Here is a 20,853-nt window from a genome sequence, read left to right as displayed (position 1 = left end):
AAAAATTAACTAGACCGAGGATACATTATGCACCAGGTTACCAAAATTTAATTCTTATAAAAATATGCATTATGCACTCAGGTGCAACTTGGCCAAAATTTATTTCATATAAAAATAGGCATATGCACCTAGGTGCATCCTAGACAAAAATTATTTTTTATAAGTACATGCATTATGACGCAGGTATAACTTAGCCAAAACATTTTTCGTACAAAAATATACATTATGCACTCGGTGGCGACCAGCTAAAACTTATTTTCCGTCAGAATTATACATTATGCACTCAGGTGCATCTAAGCAAAACATTTTTTTCTTCTATCCAAGTATACGTTATGTGCATCTCGTGTACCTGAGATACAATTTTTTCTTGTTTTCCACATCGTAATCATCAAATTTGCTGATTAAAAGTCATGATAGCATTTACACACATTTAATAACATCAAACCAAGTCAATACATGTGAGGCATGCTATACTCGAGTACCTTAAACATTTTCCTAGGCCCGTCAATGGATATCCGTTATCCGTTAGCCGAATCCGATTTCCCGGTTTCCGTTAGGTTTAGTTCTATTATATCCGTTATCCGTTAGCCGTAACCGGTAATGTAGCGGTTAATTTTATCCTACCGTAACGGTACTGGTTGGGCTATTTCCGTTATCCGCTAACGTGTGACTAGCATATGTAAATTCTTATACCCCGAGAGAAAACTTACCTATCCATTCTCTTCCTCGTTCATATATTTACTCCCGAGAGAAAACTTATCTATCCATCATCTCTTCTTGATTAATGGCAAAGATGATTCAAATGGGTCTGTTGTGGTCTAATGATGTTAGTTGAACGGTTACAGGGATATGGTGGTGCTAATTGCAGCTGCAGTTTCATGAAATTGTGGTGTTGATGAACTGAAATGGTTGTGAAGAATCTTCACTGAAGATGGTGGTGCAGCTGTAGAGTTTGATAACGGAAATTATCGGGAAAATATTCGTTATCCGGTAAGTCCAACGTAACGGTAATGGAATTGAATTTCAGATTTCCATCGGAACTTAACGGATATCGGTTAACCGATAATTTTAATGACAACGACAGATACAGAACCAATATCCGTTACGTTTAGTGTCGTTGATAACCCTACATTTGCCGAAAAAGAATACAGTGAAAACGCGCATAGCAGCGGCAATCCAGTTTGTCTCGATAAATGGGTCGTTTAAAGAAAATATAGTGAAATGGGAGCCTAATGTTAACAAATGAGCCTACTGCTGAAAATGAACCAAGTATGAAAGGGGAAAAAAGAGTTAATCGAAACAAACAAAACAACCAAAGAGGCACACCTCATCAGTCATCGTACACATAATATCGCACATTCCTTCTATAGGATCAGAATCTCGCAACGATAATATCTCAGCGAAATTATCAACAACAAAACACAACAGCGTCGCAGAACAATTTCAGAAATGATACGATAAACGACGTCAGCTAGGATCACGAGAAAGATGTGATAGTCCTGCGAAAATTAGAGAGCTTGCGAAATTAACATTTGTAAGTTTGCGAGAATGTCGCAGACCATATCCGAAAATAAAGGACAGATTAGCTGTCATCCACTATGTATTTCCTTATAAATAGTCGTTCAAGTTGTAAAGAGGAGAGAGATCTTTTTTGAGTAAAAAAACAAGTAAATAAGAGAGAGAAAGTCTAGAGCATAGGTGATTCTTGATTTCTTTATCTTTTCTTGTAAGAAAATTTAAAGATTGATCAATAAAATTAAGAGTGAAAACCTAAAAATGAGTTGATTAATAATGAAATCATATGAGGAGTGTAGTGTAGGATTTCCTGCAACTACATAATGGCGCTAGAAACAGGGAACTTATTGAAGATTATTCTAGAAAAAGCTGAAAATTAATATTGAGATTTGTGAAAATTTAGAGTGATTGATTAAGAATTTTCCATAATTTCTTGCAATATTGTTAACATTGAAGAAATGGCTAGAAGAAGAAATACATCCGAACAACCGACTACTGTTAGAAGAAGCAAGAGAATTGCTGGGAGAGAAATAAGTAAAATGGGAGAACCTACTAGAATGAGAAGTAATAGAGAAAATCAAATTCAACCACCAATTCAACAAACACTAGTTCAAGGGAGGAATACAGATTATGATAGGGTGAGTATGCACACTTGGCAATCAAATTCGGCAGAAGAAGTAGAAGAAGAGCAACAAAACAGAAATTATAGATAGGAAGAGAGACATCAAGAAGCAGATGAAGGAATAATTCATGGAGATGAGGAAATTTGAGCGTTAGAAACGTTGAGACTAAGAATACATGAAGAAAGAAGAGCTGAGGCAGAAGAACGTGCAAATCTAACAAAGCAAAATCACGAATTAAGGATGGAGAATATAAGACTACAGAATAGAAGATCGAGAAGTATTACAAAATCATATTCAAGATCGACTAGAAGAGAAATGAGGCGAAACTCACCCACAATCAATGTTGGAAACAATATTCAAGAAGAAATATCAAATCCTAATGAAGAATATCGCGAAAATAGAGAAATAGCTGATGATCGTTACGTTCCACAAAATGAAACTTTTGATGATGGGCAAAATGGAGGAAATCAAGAGAACGGACAACGTCAGGGACGAAATGACCAAGATGGCGAAGGAAATCGGGAGGAAGGAAGAAGAATTTTACATGAAAGAGAAAATCAAAGAAATCAACAGACAATTGAAGAAGAAATTGAAAGACATTATGCTGAACAAGCACGTTTGATCTGCGAACGTGAAAGATTGAGAGCGGAAATGGAAGAACAAGAGCTTCGGGAGACAATTCGCCAGAACAATCACGAAAATCGAGAAAGAAGGTGTACACAAAACCGGAATAACGGTAATCTCAATGAGGAGTATGATAGAGTACAGAGAATGGCTGAAAGACATCGGATGGAATTCATAAGAAATGAACAAAATCATGGAGGGGAAAATGAAAGGCATCATCATATGCGAATTCAAGATAGAGATGAGGAAGAGAATCACAGAAGAAGACGAGATGAGGATAATGAAGAAGAAATGCAAAATTTCGCGAGAGAAGATAGATATGAACGCAGAAGAAGAGAGGCGAAATTAAAAAGACCAATGGATCAAGATTCAGGTGTAAATAAAAAAATCTTGAAAGAATTAGAAGACATGAGAGGAATGCTAAATAATAGAGGAGAAGTAGGCAGAAGACAATTGGATGAAGCAATAGAAGAAGCTTCGAAAACTCCATTTACAATGGAAGTACAATTAGGAGGAATACTACCGAAATGCAATTTTCCCGCATTAACCAGCATTTTTGATGGAACAACTTGTGCAATTCAACACATTAAAGCCTATGTGAGGTGCATGTTACAATGGGAAAATCATGATGTCGTATTGTGCAAATATTTCGCATCCAGCTTAACAGGAGAGGCGTTAAAATGGTTTGAAGGTCTACCAAAGAACACAATAACATCCTTCAATCATTTGCAGACTACATTCTTGGGGGCGTATATAAGTAAAAATTCCTCGCGACCTGGTATAGAAGATGTGTTTGGATTAAAAAAAAGGATTGGCGAAAGTTTGAAGCACCTGACTAAAAGATGGAGAACTATGTGTAGCGAAATGGCTGGCCGTGTAGATGAGAGATATCTTATATTATCATTTATCAATGCTATGTTTGCAACAAACCTATTGTATGTCCAAATTTTCAGAGTCAAGAATACGATCACAATGACTGAATTGCGAGAACTTCAAGAAGAATACATTGCTCTAGAGGAAAGGAAAAATGAAATGGAATCATATCCAGTTGCGAACACCAGCTCACAAACAGCGAATGCAAGCTTATTACCCAAGATAATAAACACAGTAGCGAATACTTCGCAAGTACAACAAGAGAAGGTGACGAGTAACAATCAACAGAAACTGGTGGCTATGGGAAGCCGAGATCAAAGAGTGTGAAATAGAAAGAAATTTCTACAATCGTGGTGGAAATAACAAGATTCAAAGACTCGATCAACCACAAGAAACTTATGGAGTTCAAAGACAAAACTATAATAGAGGACAAGGAGGTCACAAGGTAGTATGGGAACGAATAAAAAGTAAGAGGATTGAAGGGGGGGGGGGAAATTACAGCAGCAGAACTTGCAGAAGAATAACAGAGTTGCAGATATGAGAGAATAAAAATAGAAGAGAAAGTAAAAAGAAAGAAGAGTAAGAAGAGTATATAAAGGAGATGATTTTTACTCTAAGAAATAAAAACCATTAAGACGAAAAGACGTGAGCGGTTGAAAAGGAGCGATTACAGAAGACGTGTCAAGAAACAAATGGAAGAAAGAATACGTGTGATAAATGCAGAATATGAAAAGATGAACAGCTGCGGCATTTCTCACATCATTCTCTACTTTGCAGAGAAGATATGAGAAGAGGCAAGATGTAGGATCAGAATATCGCAACGATAATATCTCAGCGAAATTATCAACAACACAACACAACAGCGTCGCAGAACAATTTCAAAAATGATACGATAAACGCTGTCAGCTAGGATCACGAGAAAGATGTAATAATCCTGTGAAAATTAGAGAGCTTGCGAAATTAACATTTGTAAGGTTGCGAGAATGTCGCAGACCATACCCGAAAATAAAGGACAAAATAGCTGTCATCCACTATGTATTTCCTTATAAATAGTCGTTCAAGTTGTAAAGAGGAGAGAGATCTTTTTTGAGTAAAAAAACAAGTAAATAGGAGAGAGAAAGTCTAGAGCAGAGGTGATTCTTGATTTCTTTATCTTTTCTTGTAAGAACATTTAAAGATTGATCAATAAAATTAAGAGTGAAAACCTAAAAATGAGTTGATTAATAATGAAATCATATGAGGGGTGTAGTGTAGGATTTCCTGCAACTACATAATGGCGCTATAAACAGGGAACTTATTGAAGATTATTCTAGAAAAAGCTGAAAATTAATATTGAGATTTGTGAAAATTTAGAGTGATTGATTAAGAATTTTCCATAATTTCTTGCAATATTGTTAACATTGAAGAAATGGCTAGAAGAAGAAATACATCCGAACAACCGACTACTGTTAGAAGAAGCAAGAGAATTGCTGGGAGAGAAATAAGTAAAATGGGAGAACCTACTAGAATGAGAAGTAATAGAGAAAATCAAATTCAACCACCAATTCAACAAACACTAGTTCAAGGGAGGAATACAGATTATGATAGGGTGAGTATGCACACTTGGCAATCAAATTCGGCAGAAGAAGTAGAAGAAGAGCAACAAAACAGAAATTATAGATAGGAAGAGAGACATCAAGAAGCAGATGAAGGAATAATTCATGGAGATGAGGAAATTTGAGCGTTAGAAACGTTGAGACTAAGAATACATGAAGAAAGAAGAGCTGAGGCAGAAGAACGTGCAAATCTAACAAAGCAAAATCACGAATTAAGGATGGAGAATATAAGACTACAGAATAGAAGATCGAGAAGTATTACAAAATCATATTCAAGATCGACTAGAAGAGAAATGAGGCGAAACTCACCCACAATCAATGTTGGAAACAATATTCAAGAAGAAATATCAAATCCTAATGAAGAATATCGTGAAAATAGAGAAATAGCTGATGATCGTTACGTTCCACAAAATGAAACTTTTGATGATGGGCAAAATGGAGGAAATCAAGAGAACGGACAACGTCAGGGACGAAATGACCAAGATGGCGAAGGAAATCGGGAGGAAGGAAGAAGAATTTTACATGAAAGAGAAAATCAAAGAAATCAACAGACAATTGAAGAAGAAATTGAAAGACATTATGCTGAACAAGTACGTTTGATCTGCGAACGTGAAAGATTGAGAGCGGAAATGGAAGAACAAGAGCTTCGGGAGACAATTCGCCAGAACAATCACGAAAATCGAGAAAGAAGGTGTACACAAAACCGGAATAACGGTAATCTCAATGAGGAGTATGATAGAGTACAGAGAATGGCTGAAAGACATCGGATGGAATTCATAAAATGAACAAAATCATGGAGGGGAAAATGAAAGGCATCATCATATGCGAATTCAAGATAGAGATGAGGAAGAGAATCACAGAAGAAGACGAGATGAGGATAATGAAGAAGAAATGCAAAATTTCGCGAGAGAAGATAGATATGAACGCAGAAGAAGAGAGAGAGAAATTAAAAAGACCAATGGATCAAGATTCAGGTGTAAATAAAAAAATCTTGAAAGAATTAGAAGACATGAGAGGAATGCTAAATAATAGAGGAGAAGTAGGCAGAAGACAATTGGATGAAGCAATAGAAGCTTCGAAAACTCCATTTACAAGGGAAGTACAATTAGGAGGAATACTACCGAAATGCAATTTTCCCGCATTAACCAGCATTTTTGATGGAACAACTTGTGCAATTCAACACATTAAAGCCTATGTGAGGTGCATGTTACAATGGGAAAATCATGATGTCGTATTGTGCAAATATTTCGCATCCAGCTTAACAGGAGAGGCGTTAAAATGGTTTGAAGGTCTACCAAAGAACACAATAACATCCTTCAATCATTTGCAGACTACATTCTTGGGGGCGTATATAAGTAAAAATTCCTCGCGACCTGGTATAGAAGATGTGTTTGGATTAAAAAAAAGGATTGGCGAAAGTTTGAAGCACCTGACTAAAAGATGGAGAACTATGTGTAGCGAAATGGCTGGCCGTGTAGATGAGAGATATCTTATATTATCATTTATCAATGCTATGTTTGCAACAAACCTATTGTATGTCCAAATTTTCAGAGTCAAGAATACGATCACAATGACTGAATTGCGAGAACTTCAAGAAGAATACATTGCTCTAGAGGAAAGGAAAAATGAAATGGAATCATATCCAGTTGCGAACACCAGCTCACAAACAGCGAATGCAAGCTTATTACCCAAGATAAACACAGTAGCGAATACTTCGCAAGTACAACAAGAGAAGGTGACGAGTAACAATCAACAGAAACTGGTGGCTATGGGAAGCCGAGATCAAGAAGAGTGTGAAATAGAAAGAAATTTCTACAATCGTGGTGGAAATAACAAGATTCAAAGACTCGATCAACCACAAGAACTTATGGAGTTCAAAGACAAAACTATAATAGAGGACAAGGAGGTCACAAGGTAGTATGGGAACGAAAAAAAGTAAGAGGATTGAAGGGGGGGGGGGGAAATTACAGCAGCAGAACTTGCAGAAGAATAACAGAGTTGCAGATATGAGAGAATAAAAATAAAAGAGAAAGTAAAAGAAAGAAGAGTAAGAAGAGTATTAAAGGAGATGATTTTTACTCTAAGAAATAAAAACCATTAAGACGAAAAGACGTGAGCGGTTGAAAAGGAGCGATTACAGAAGACGTGTCAAGAAACAAATGGAAGAAAGAATACGTGTGATAAATGCAGAATATGAAAAGATGAACAGTGCGGCATTTCTCACATCATTCTCTACTTTGCAGAGAAGATATGAGAAGAGGCAAGATGTAGGATCAGAATATCGCAACGATAATATCTCAGCGAAATTATCAACAACACAACACAACAGCGTCGCAGAACAATTTAAAAAATGATACGATAAACGCTGTCAGCTAGGATCACGAGAAAGATGTAATAATCCTGTGAAAATTAGAGAGCTTGCGAAATTAACATTTGTAAGGTTGCGAGAATGTCGCAGACCATACCCGAAAATAAAGGACAAAATAGCTGTCATCCACTATGTATTTCCTTATAAATAGTCGTTCAAGTTGTAAAGAGGAGAGAGATCTTTTTTGAGTAAAAAAAACAAGTAAATAGGAGAGAGAAAGTCTAGAGCAGAGGTGATTCTAGATTTCTTTATCTTTTCTTGTAAGAACATTTAAAGATTGATCAATAAAATTAAGAGTGAAAACCTAAAAATGAGTTGATTAATAATGAAATCATATGAGGGGTGTAGTGTAGGATTTCCTGCAACTACATAATGGCGCTATAAACAGGGAACTTATTGAAGATTATTCTAGAGAAAAGCTGAAAATTAATATTGAGATTTGTGAAAATTTAGAGTGATTGATTAAGAATTTTCCATAATTTCTTGCAATATTGTTAACATTGAAGAAATGGCTAGAAGAAGAAATACATCCGAACAACCGACTACTGTTAGAAGAAGCAAGAGAATTGCTGGGAGAGAAATAAGTAAAATGGGAGAACCTACTAGAATGAGAAGTAATAGAGAAAATCAAATTCAACCACCAATTCAACAAACACTAGTTCAAGGGAGGAATACAGATTATGATAGGGTGAGTATGCACACTTGGCAATCAAATTCGGCAGAAGAAGTAGAAGGAGCAACAAAACAGAAATTATAGATAGGAAGAGAGACATCAAGAAGCAGATGAAGGAATAATTCATGGAGATGAGGAAATTGGAGCGTTAGAAACGTTGAGACTAAGAATACATGAAGAAAGGAGCTGAGGCAGAAGAACGTGCAAATCTAACAAAGCAAAATCACGAATTAAGGATGGAGAATATAAGACTACAGAATAGAAGATCGAGAAGTATTACAAAATCATATTCAAGATCGACTAGAAGAGAAATGAGGCGAAACTCACCCACAATCAATGTTGGAAACAATATTCAAGAAGAAATATCAAATCCTAATGAAGAATATCGCGAAAATAGAGAAATAGCTGATGATCGTTACGTTCCACAAAATGAAACTTTTGATGATGGGCAAAATGGAGGAAATCAAGAGAACGGACAACGTCAGGGACGAAATGACCAAGATGGCGAAGGAAATCGGGAGGAAGGAAGAAGAATTTTACATGAAAGAGAAAATCAAAGAAATCAACAGACAATTGAAGAAGAAATTGAAAGACATTATGCTGAACAAGCACGTTTGATCTGCGAACGTGAAAGATTGAGAGCGGAAATGGAAGAACAAGAGCTTCGGGAGACAATTCGCCAGAACAATCACGAAAATCGAGAAAGAAGGTGTACACAAAACCGGAATAACGGTAATCTCAATGAGGAGTATGATAGAGTACAGAGAATGGCTGAAAGACATCGGATGGAATTCATAAGAAATGAACAAAATCATGGAGGGGAAAATGAAAGGCATCATCATATGCGAATTCAAGATAGAGATGAGGAAGAGAATCACAGAAGAAGACGAGATGAGGATAATGAAGAAGAAATGCAAAATTTCGCGAGAGAAGATAGATATGAACGCAGAAGAAGAGAGGCGAAATTAAAAAGACCAATGGATCAAGATTCAGGTGTAAATAAAAAAATCTTGAAAGAATTAGAAGACATGAGAGGAATGCTAAATAATAGAGGAGAAGTAGGCAGAAGACAATTGGATGAAGCAATAGAAGAAGCTTCGAAAACTCCATTTACAAGGGAAGTACAATTAGGAGGAATACTACCGAAATGCAATTTTCCCGCATTAACCAGCATTTTTGATGGAACAACTTGTGCAATTCAACACATTAAAGCCTATGTGAGGTGCATGTTACAATGGGAAAATCATGATGTCGTATTGTGCAAATATTTCGCATCCAGCTTAACAGGAGAGGCGTTAAAATGGTTTGAAGGTCTACCAAAGAACACAATAACATCCTTCAATCATTTGCAGACTACATTCTTGGGGGCGTATATAAGTAAAAATTCCTCGCGACCTGGTATAGAAGATGTGTTTGGATTAAAAAAAAAGGATTGGCGAAAGTTTGAAGCACCTGACTAAAAGATGGAGAACTATGTGTAGCGAAATGGCTGGCCGTGTAGATGAGAGATATCTTATATTATCATTTATCAATGCTATGTTTGCAACAAACCTATTGTATGTCCAAATTTTCAGAGTCAAGAATACGATCACAATGACTGAATTGCGAGAACTTCAAGAAGAATACATTGCTCTAGAGGAAAGGAAAAATGAAATGGAATCATATCCAGTTGCGAACACCAGCTCACAAACAGCGAATGCAAGCTTATTACCCAAGATAATAAACACAGTAGCGAATACTTCGCAAGTACAACAAGAGAAGGTGACGAGTAACAATCAACAGAAACTGATGTTGCAGCAGGTACCTCTTTCTCTCTCTCGATTTATGTATGTATTTCGGATCAATATCAGATTTCCGTTTTGACATCAAATTTGAATTGCTCTTCATGAATTCAATTTGGCTCCACCTATTTGCCACCCTCACTTTTCCTATTTTCCACTCTCATAAGAATTTATAAAGTAATTGTACTTTTCAATTCTACTTTTCCTATTTGCCACCTACACAAGTCAAATACAATTTGACTATAACTACCACCACTTTTATTTCCTTTAATTTTGTCTTCTTGTCCGTTAATCTTTATTTTCACTGAAAACCCATTAAAAAATATTAACCCTACGTTAGAACTCTATTCAATTAGATCCCTATTATGTATAAACCATTTACTATTTCTTTAATTCTTATCATTTAACTAGTAGAAATCAACGATTTAATCGGAAAATAATCCGTAAATCATTGTTATGGAAGATTCTACGATCAAAAATCTAGGGCAAACTATCCAAACCTTAAATGAAAGAAATAACCAACAAGATTTTGCTATTTTAGATGAAAATACATCTATTGAAGAAGATACGAAGGTAAGTAACTGATTTATTTCCGTTTGATTTGTGTTTTTTCCGGTTTTATTTTCTTCTAATTTTCGTTGAAACTGGACGACCACAAAGCACTTCAGTCTTCCAATCAGGGACGACTGTGTACAGAAATCGTCGTCTTTAACTGAATGACTTTATACTTGGAAACGAGATCATTCTGCACGACTGTAGTACCTTGTGATCCTTCTTAAGCGAACGACTTTAACTGTTTGACATTATTTTTCACAGGTACTTTACAACTCATTAAGATGTCATTCCCAATTTGGATCAGCTGAACAAATTATTTTAGATGAAGAAAAATGGGACGAGACAGATTTAGATGCCACAGACCAACATAATGTGGAGCAACCAGAACCTATCAAAGATGTTGGCTTCGATTCTACTGAATACTTTACTACAGATAAGGTAGTGTATGTCCTTTTTCGCAAGTGATAAATCAGCTATTTTTCTCGTTTTGTAATGGTCATGTTGATATATATATTATTTGTCATGTGTATACATTTGACTCAAGAAAAGACGTTATAGAATGGTGTCATAAGATCGGTATACAAAACAACGTAGTTGTTGTGATTGCTAAGACGGTGAATAAGAATGAGAATCAAGGTGGCAAGGGTTCGTCCATTGTATTTGGATGCGCGAAAGGTGGAAAGCATAGGAAGGCAAAGCAAACAGTGAGTCCTTCTAAATGTATAAAAGGAACTGGCTCAAAAAGATGTGGATGTCCATTTAAGTTAAGGTCGACTTGCATAGGCGCTTCCAAATGGAACTTGGTTCTCAAAGTTGGACACCATAACCATTTTCATCCAGATGATCTTGTGGGTCATGCATTCGTTGGTAGATTAACTAAAGATGAAGAGAAATATGTTATTTTTTTTCACAAACACGGGGTGCCACCTAGACAGACTCTTGTTGCTTTAAAGAAAGAATTTAAAAACAATTTTTCGACTGTGAAGACCATTGATAATTGCATAGAAAAGCATAGGCGAAGTGAAGGTGCTGGAAGGACTAGGATGCAACTACTTCACAAATATCTAGATGAAGCCCATTATGTGACATATAATAGGCGAAATCCTGATACAAATGATGTAACTGATATCTTTTGGGCGAATCCAGAATCTACCATATGTGCTCAATATTTTCCATCGGCCGTCATTATTGATTGTACATATAAGACTAACAGATGGAAAATGCCTTTATTTCATGTGGCGGGTATGACATCTATGGGAGCAATGTTCTCCATTGCTTTTGCATTCATGAGTGCCGAGGTAACACAAAATTACGAATGGGCTTTGCAGAATCTGAGATCACTTTACTCTCCAACAAACTTGCCTTCTGGAAACAATATTAATTAATTGTTGTTTTGAGGGTTTTAACTAAATAAATTTAATTTTGTTTTCTTTGAGAATGAAACTTATTAGTCACACATTGTGGAGTTTCCATTTTTTAGTAGTTTTAAGTGACTATATAAACCTTTTAGTCCCACATCGGGGATTTCCTCTTCTTAAGTTGTTTTTGTCAATTATATAAACAAATTCACTATTTTTGTAAAATCTATGGTAAAGGGGTTGCTCTATATTTTAGAGGGACCCCTAAAGGGAAAATATTTTATAGCGTTTCTTAAGCGTTCGCGATTTTCCTTAACGGTTTTTTCGGAGTTGCCAAGCTCAAGTTTGAGCATCTACTACATATGCTAGTAGTAGGTGTAGTAGGGTGTTTTATCCTGGAGATATCCGTCTTGTGACGGCTATAGCATCACTCTTGAGTGTAGCCGGGCGCTAATGTCTTAAGGGAAACGTGTTGAACACGTGACTCACTCTGTTTTTCCAAAGTTTTGCCTTGTTGCTGTTGTGGGGATTTGGGGAGCTCGTATGTTTCATCAAATCGATCACTTCCACTATAAAGGATCTAAGTATCAATAACGCTTATTTTATTTTTTCCTTGTTTTTGGTTATTGCATCCAACAATCTTAAGACATTACAGTTTGTAATAATCATGGAAGTTAATTATGGAGTGAAAAACAAAAAACCAATTTTCGGTCAGCTGTAGAGTTTCGAATTTATCTATCAACCTAGAAGTAATTTCGATTAACCCTTTTGACACAACGTAGTAGCTATCTTGATAGTTACCCACGTAAAATTTCAGAATTTTTGGAGTTGTAAAAGTATTTTTTTTTTTGATATTTTACAAAGCAGAGAAACGTTCCTGAAAAATTCTGACGGGCAGAAATTTGTTGTTAACTAAAGTAATTTTTATGGGGTAACCATGAGTTTTTTGAAATGGTGATTCAAACGAAGTTTGTAGATCTAGATGTTATCTTCAAAACTCATATATTTTTCGATTCGGAACTAAGGTTTGTGAGATGTGGTGTATTAGGTGATTGGAAATTACCGTGTGTGGTCAGAGTATAAACGAGATTGTGACATGAAATTGAAAAGGAACATGGCTACCAGGCGCATGTGATGAACACAAGTCTTCCAAAGATGACAAAGGCGAGAACATCAAATACAACTTAAGCGTCTTCATAGGAAATGTAAAACTGAATCCGGCATTACTTTAATAAGGGTGATTGTTATGTTTGTAAAATTCCTGGCCATACGACAGTAAAGTGTAGAAACATAAAACCTTAATAAGTGAAAGTTAATGCTAATTTAGTTGAAACAAATTAAAACGAGTTCATTGACATGATGTCGGAAGTTATTTTAATAACCAATGTGAGAGACTGGTGGGTGGACTCTGGAGCCACTAAGTATGTTTGTTGAAACAGAGACTGTTCACCTCTTATCAGAGGATAAGGGATGTCGAGAAACTCTATGAGTAACTCATCTGCGACAGAGGTTGCATAAAAGGGAAAGGTCGAGCATAAGATCATATCTGTAATATTCTCACACTGAATGAAGTTTTCATTCCGAGCATATGCAAGAATCTTGTATCTTGTTCTCTTGAAGATGGTAAAAGATTGAAGATTTAATTAAATGTGGAAAACTTGTTATAACTAAGGGCAGCGATTTTTTAGGCAACAGTTATAGGACTTAGGGTCTATATAAGTTTAAAGGAAAATCTGATGAAGTGAACATATTGATTCTTGTGCTTTCTTTTGTGTGTCTTTGAATGTTTTGCATGGTAGACTTGGAACCATAAAATTATAAGTCAATGCATAAACTGCCTAGCATAGGCTCATACCCAAATTTAGTTTGGATCTTGAACACAAAAGTAAATGAATATGCTATAAAATCTTTTAGCACAAATGTTCAGAGTAATTCTAAGCCCTTAGAATTAATTCAGTTAGGCCTAGTTGACATGAGTTCAACCCAAAACCTCTGTGGTAAAAGATGGTTTATAACTTTCGTAGATGATTGTACGAGGTACTATCTTGTATACTTTCTTAGGGATAAGGATGATGCTTAGAAGCCTTAAGATGTATAAACTTGAAGTTGAAAACCAATTAGAAGCCTTGAACATATAATTGTATCCTTAAGGAGAACAATTACCATGTTGATTAGTTCAGGATTACCTGCGGCCTTGGGGGGAGGCAGTCCTCTTAACTAGTATATCCTGAATAGAGTACCCTTAAGGATCAGATGAGTATGGAAAGGTAGATGACCTTCTTATGAATGCGTCAAAGTGGGGGTGTTTGACTAAGATTGTCATTCCTCTTCCTAAAAGAACTAGATAGAAACCAAAAATGTGATTGTGTCTTATATAGGTATGCTGAGTATACTTCTACATATAGATTTTTGGTTTGTGTTCTATTTTTCTAACTTTGGTGTGATTTTGTGCGGAATCTAGGGATGTTGAGTTCTTTGAACATGTTTATTCTAAACCTGTACCTCTAGAGATGTGTTGTTGATCCCCTAGATTTATTTTCAAATAGTCAGAACTTATCTTAAAGGAAGATGAAGTTAAGGTTGAGCCTAAGAGAAGTAAAACAATTAGACTTGAGACTTCTTATGAAGCCGACTTCATAACTGCCTAGCTTAGTCTAAGCCCTGGACTTGTAAAGAAGTCTTGATATCTACTGAAACCCCATTCTGGTAAGAAGCTTCATTTAGTGAAATGGACTCAGTCCGTCGGAACCAGACTTGGGAGTTTGCTAGTTTACCTCAGGAGTAAGACCATGGATGTAAATGAGTCTTTAAGAGGAAACTTAGGTATATGGAACTGTGGAAAAATATTAGGCTAAGTTGGTAGCTAAAGGCTATAAACTAAAAGAAGGTGTAATTTCCTTGATTCTTATTCACTTGTGACGAGATTACTTCTGTTGAGATGCTAATTGATTGCTGTCATAAACAATTAAGATACATCAGATGGATGTTAAGACAGCTTTCTAAAATCGTGAATTAGATAAAGAAATTTACATAGACCAACCTGAGGACTTTGTAGTGAAAGGTTATGAGACAAAGTTTGTAAGTTGAACAAAATTTTGTATGGTTTATAAAATAAGCACGTAAACAGTGACATGGAAAATTTGATCATGTGATAATGTGTAGTGGATTTAAGTTAATGAATCTGACAAGTATATTTACAAGTAACTTGTTAAGGATGCCTGTGTGATTGTATGCTTGTATGTTGATGATATGCTTATACTTGATACAAACATAGATGTAATTCCACTAAAAACATGCGCTGAATGAGAACGTTGACTTGAAAGACTTAGGCCCTTTGATGTAATCTTAGGGATGAGGATTAGAAATAATCAACATTGTAGTCTTAGTCATTCTCATTATGTTGAATTTGTGCTTAAGAGATACAATCAGTGTGATTGTAAGCCTGCTTTACTCCGTACGATTCTTCTTGTAGACTCAAGAAAATAGGGTAATGGAGTATCTTAACTTGAATACTCAAGAGTTATAGGATGTCTGATGAATTTAATGAACTGTAAGAGTCCAGACATTGCCTATATTGTGAGTAAGTTAAGTAGATATACTTGTAGTCCAGCAGAGCATTCAGATGCACTGAGTAGAGTATTATGGTACCTAAAATACTCTATTACCTTTTATTTGATTTATGAAAGGTATCTTGCTGTCCTTGAGGGACTTTGTGATGCAAACTGGATAGTTGACTCAGAGGAGTCTAAGTCTACGAGTGGATATGTTTCACTCTAGCATGAGGGTTTGTTTTTGGAAGATTTCCAAACAAACATATATTGCTCAATTCATTATGGAATCTGAGAGTATTGCGTTAGATAAAGCACGAGAGGGGCGAGTGCCTAAGATGCTTTTTAGAAGACATTCCTCTCTGGCATAGGCTGTGCCAGCTATATCTATACATTGTGTTAGCCAAGCTATAATAGCTAAAGCTAAAAATAACTAATCTCAATCGGCGTTATTTCCATTGATTGGATAAAGTCCAAGGAGAATATCGCGCAACCTTTGACGAAAGGTTTATCCAAGAGATAGTTAAAATGCATCGAGGGGAGGGGCTTAAGCTCATAAATTAAACTTCCATGAAGGATACTCAACCTTGCTGACTGGAGATCCCAAGATCAAGGTTTCGAATGAGACAACTAATTGTGGTGGGTAAAGGTAAACACTATCAGAGAATTTATTCTCTGTCCCTTCCCTATGTGTAGACGTGATAGTGTGACTGCATGTGAAGGATGACTTTTAAGAAGTCTTAATGAGTTCTATAGTTTCAATTTAAGATTGAAGTGGGGTGTAGCAGTAACACTCTTTATGGAAACTCACCTATCTGAATGAGGAAGTGGGCCGCTTCCTATGAGAATATGAGCTTTGATTCTCTAGAGCATTCTGAGAAACAGGATATGTCCAGGGCCAAATTGGACAAAACGGCACGAGCTTGGCAGCAACCTTGGAGATATCACCCGTGGTTGTTATCGCGAATTACATCAAATGCTAGCAGTTCAAGACATAGTTCACTGTCTCTAGCAAGTAATTCCGGTAATATCTCACTAAGCAAAGGTTCAAGACCTCATGGACACCTCTGCCTAAAATGGTATTTCCTGCGCTTTTTATGTGATTTTCGTTTTGATGGTTTTGGTATTACTGGAACTTAGGACCTAAGGTCACTAAGGGTTCACTAGTTCATGCTTTTTCACTTTGGTGAAAGAACCTTAGTCTCACATGTGAGAACTAAAGATGAAAGCTCTCTATATTATATGATTTTGCAATCCATAGTATGACCCTGGGGTCAACACACTTTGTGTAGGGAGAGGACGTAGAGGACTAGTATGTTTCAACACTTGCACGATCCGTATAGTTCAGTATGTTTGATCGTGAGATTGGGATGTTGATTTACCAAGATCTATCTGTGTACTTTCATGTTTTATTGAGTTTTCATTCATGTGGGGATTGTTGGAAACAATATTAATAATTGTTTTTTAAGTTTTAACTAAATAAATTTAATTTTGTTTTCTTTGTGAATGAAACTTATTAGTCACACATTGTGGAGTTTCCGTTTTTTAGTAGTTTTAAGAGACTATATAAACCTTTTAGTCCCACATCGGGGAGTTCCTCTTCTTAAGTTGTTTTTGTCAATTATATAAACAAATTCACTACTTTTGTAAAATCTATGGGAAAGGGGTTGCTCTATATTTTAGAGGGACCCCTAAAGGGAAAATATTTTATAGCGTTTCTTAAGCGTTCGCGATTTTCCTTAACGGTTTTTTTCGGAGTTGCCAAGCTCAAGTTTGAGCATCTACTACATATGCTAGTAGTAGGTGTAGTAGGGTGTTTTATCCTATATCCGTCCTGTGAGGGCTATAGCATCACTCTTGAGTGTAGCCGGGCGCTAATGTCTTAAGGGAAACGTGTTGAACACGTGACTCACTCTGTTTTTCCAAAGTTTTGCCTTGTTGCTGTTGCGGGGATTTGGGGAGCTCGTCTGTTTCATCAAATCGATCACTTCCACTATAAAGGAGCTAAGTATCAATAACTTTTGTTTATTTGTTTTTTTCCTTATTTTTGGTTATTGCACCCAACAATTGTCACCGACAACGAACATGCATTGATCAATGGTATTGGTATTGTTTTCCCAGATGCACGAAGATTGTTATGTACATGGCATATTCAAAAGAATGTGTATTCTCATTTCCGCGAGGCAAGTAAAGAAGAAAAAATCGCGAAAAAATTAAAAGCGAAGGAGAATAATGATGCCGAAAATACGATTCTTAATAAGGACCGGGGAAAAGTGAATCAAGGACATGCTGAAGAGGCAGAAGATCCTCTAAAGGATTTAGAAGATGGTTGGCGACGTGTTGTTCGGATGGAAACAGTGTCTTTATTCGAAATGGGTTTGGAGTCCTTCGTACGTAAATATGAGAAGAGGTATCCTGTAGCCGTTAAATACATCTTTGATTCAGTTCTTGTGAATAAGGAATTTTTCGTATATGCATGGACTAATGAAGTAAAACATTTTGGAGTCGGAAGTTCTAATCGTGGAAGGTGAGGATAGTGTCTTAAAGCGATTCTTATTCGTTACAATATGCATTCCGAAGCTTTTAATCACAAGACATTTTATGAGAAAGTGTTGGGCTCTGAAGAAAGGTACACTAACATGCTAAAAAGATTAAGGTTCGAAGATGGAGATCAAGTGGACACCAGTAAATGGTTCAAAATTCCCGAAGATGGTCTTGTAGCGGCACAAACTTTCCGGGCGGTTCTTATTTGGCTTTCAAAAGGAATTTGTGCAACTTTTTTCCCATCAAGACATGGGCCAATCAAAGGTAAAAATACATAGAGTTATTGTGATGGCTTTTGTGAACGGCGACCATTTTGTTCCAATGAAGTTAAAGTTAGGTGCTCCCATACCACCTCCGTGCAACATGTGGATTGAAAATGCATACGAAGATGCGAAAGTCTGGCCAAAAAAATACGACGAAAAGATGAAGACATACAAGAAGCGGATGAACTTTAAAGATACGAATCCTAAAAATCCAGTAGTTGTTAATTAAATAGTTTGGTTAGTGTAAATTTAAGACACTTATTCGTACTTAATTTATGAAGACTAATACAAGTATTCAAGTTGTCTAAAATAGTTTGGTTAATGAAATATAAAACACCCATAGCTTGTGATTGTGAACTTTAGTCGCAAAAATCTGAACGACTAGGAATGGTGGTAGAAAACATCCATAGGCGTTCAGAAACTGACGACTACATCTGCACAGTTCCTGAATTTTAGACGTCTGTAACCTGAGGACTAATTCTGACTGTTACCTCTGGACAGTTCATGAATCACAACTCATGAAAATGGAGAACACAAAACAACTCAAGCATGAAAATGGAGAACACAAAAAATCTTATGGTTACGCACTAACCAAAAACTCTGTTGTATCAGATACAAAATCGATCAAAAAAGAAAAAGAAAAACAGCGAAGACTGAGCATACATCATCTCATCCAAAGACTATCTGCATTTTTTTTAACTGTCAATGACATGCCACCCAAAGGATTATGACATGGCAAATCTAATTGGTATTCTTTTTTCTCTTATAAACTCGTGATGCATGTCTTTCAACTGGTTTTGGTGGTCTCGTGGATCTTCGAACTCTCCTCTGTTCGATATCTTCGTTTTCATCATCTTGTTGGCTGCTTTCTCCTTGATTGTCTACTGCTTGAGATGGACCTTCATTGATCTCTCCGAATTCAGCAAGTGGCTCATCTCTATGGTAATTCTGAAGCTTCCATGCCACATCTGCATCAATGTTCCGACATAGTGCAATTTCGATGATTTGCTTAATGCATTGCGCCTAATAGCAATACAATATTTGGTCTATATGCATCCAACCGTTCTTCAACCATAACAAGCTAAGTGTTTGCTTGTTGTTGCTCGCAAATTCTGCCTTAACTTTATCCTCATCAATGTTCAAATACTTAGAAACTAGGCTACTTGCTTCATGAAAGCTAAGTTCTCTAGGACCTTTTGCTTGTAAAACTGACCCATTAATTTTCAAGCCAGTGATATTACTAATGTCGTCTAAAGTGATCGTCATTTCACCAAAAGGTAAGTGAAATGTGTTTGTTTCAGGATAAAATCTCTCGGTAAATCCACTACATAACGCATCAAATGGGCATTTTCAGCAATAGTAAACCGTTTTTTCTCAATAAATCTTTAAGGAAGTCACACGATTCAAGTTTCCACTCGTTATGGGTTCTAGCATGATTAGGTACAGAAAGTAGTCTACTTGTTTTCTGCATAACAAGCATATTATGTTTACACAACTGCATAAATGCAATAAAATCATTGTAATTTATAACACAATTAGTTACCAAAATGTTACCTCTCCGCTCCATATACGTGATACAATATGGTCTTTATAAGTGATCAGTAAAGACATGTTTTGAAGACCTCCATGTTTTTCATTTGAAATTGATGCCGGTGAAAGTGAGATAGATGAATTAGAGGCATGTGGAACTTCTTCTTCATCTCGACATTCCGAGGTTCCATTGTCTCGTTTATTCCTAAAAATCAAAAGACATAAAAATTAATAACATAACCCAAAACTTGCCCTGAATGAGTTTAATTCCTACATATTTCTGATGCCACAATTAACAGGGGAAAAAAAAGTCTTATTGAGGCAATTCAACAAACACTACAAATACTAGCAATAATCTGTCTATATAAAACATGCAATAACGTTTGAGCACAAACTTAAGCTGAAATCAAACAACAGATACATCAAATAAATAATCTAAAATCAATAAGAAACAATCACCAAAGATGGGTTTTCACCAAAAACATACAAGAACATCATTGAAGCTTAAATATGAACAACCTTAGCATACGAGCCTGCTACGGAATCGGCGTGTATAGAGTACCAATAAATTTAATTGAGGATATGAAATTAACAATTTGAGATAACAATTGAATTCAGAATCGTAAATTAGGTTTAGTTTTACCTCTTTTTTGATTTTAGTTTTGATTGAACGTTCACTACTTTCCTTGGGGGCATCTATTTGATATGAAGTTAAAAATCAGAAGAAGAAATCAAAGAAAACATGGAAGTGATGATCGGTGGGAGAGTTGAGCTGAAGAACCTTGGAAGAGACGAATAAGAAGAAGTGCCTCCCGTGAATAGAATTTAGTTTTTTTTTTTTCTTTTAGAGTTTATTATTGGGGTGGTTCTTTGTGGGGGTGTAAACAAAAAGTCAAAGAGGTAGTATTTAGAGAAATGAAAAAGCACATATGTAGCAAATAGGAGAACTGGGGGTGAAAATTAATGAGGGTGGAAAATAGGAAAAGTGAGGGTGATAAATAGG

At 36.1% G+C, this 20,853-nt stretch overlaps 1 protein-coding gene across 2 annotated transcripts; it reads right to left on the bottom strand.

Moving 5' to 3' along the window:
* Positions 1-18,876: 18,876 nt before the first annotated feature.
* On the bottom strand, positions 18,877-20,652 carry LOC113337567. 2 transcript variants are annotated; one of them, XM_026583228.1, is made up of 3 exons: positions 20,494-20,652; positions 19,875-20,055; positions 18,877-19,785 (listed from the first exon to the last, which is right to left on the bottom strand). In XM_026583228.1, the coding sequence occupies exons 1-3, from the start codon at positions 20,544-20,546 to the stop codon at positions 19,657-19,659; spliced, it is 363 nt and encodes a 120-aa protein (XP_026439013.1). In that variant the 5' UTR covers positions 20,547-20,652; the 3' UTR covers positions 18,877-19,656. The 2 variants fall into 2 exon arrangements, with proteins under 2 accessions (XP_026439013.1, XP_026439014.1); XM_026583229.1 differs by having other exon boundaries at positions 18,877-19,288.
* Positions 20,653-20,853: the final 201 nt, after the last annotated feature.

The sequence above is a fragment of the Papaver somniferum genome, unplaced genomic scaffold (genome assembly GCF_003573695.1).
Source record: "Papaver somniferum cultivar HN1 unplaced genomic scaffold, ASM357369v1 unplaced-scaffold_160, whole genome shotgun sequence".
Classification (NCBI taxonomy): Eukaryota; Viridiplantae; Streptophyta; class Magnoliopsida; order Ranunculales; family Papaveraceae; genus Papaver; species Papaver somniferum.
Note: the sequence above shows the minus strand (reverse complement) of the source record. Positions and strands in the feature narration are given on the sequence as shown.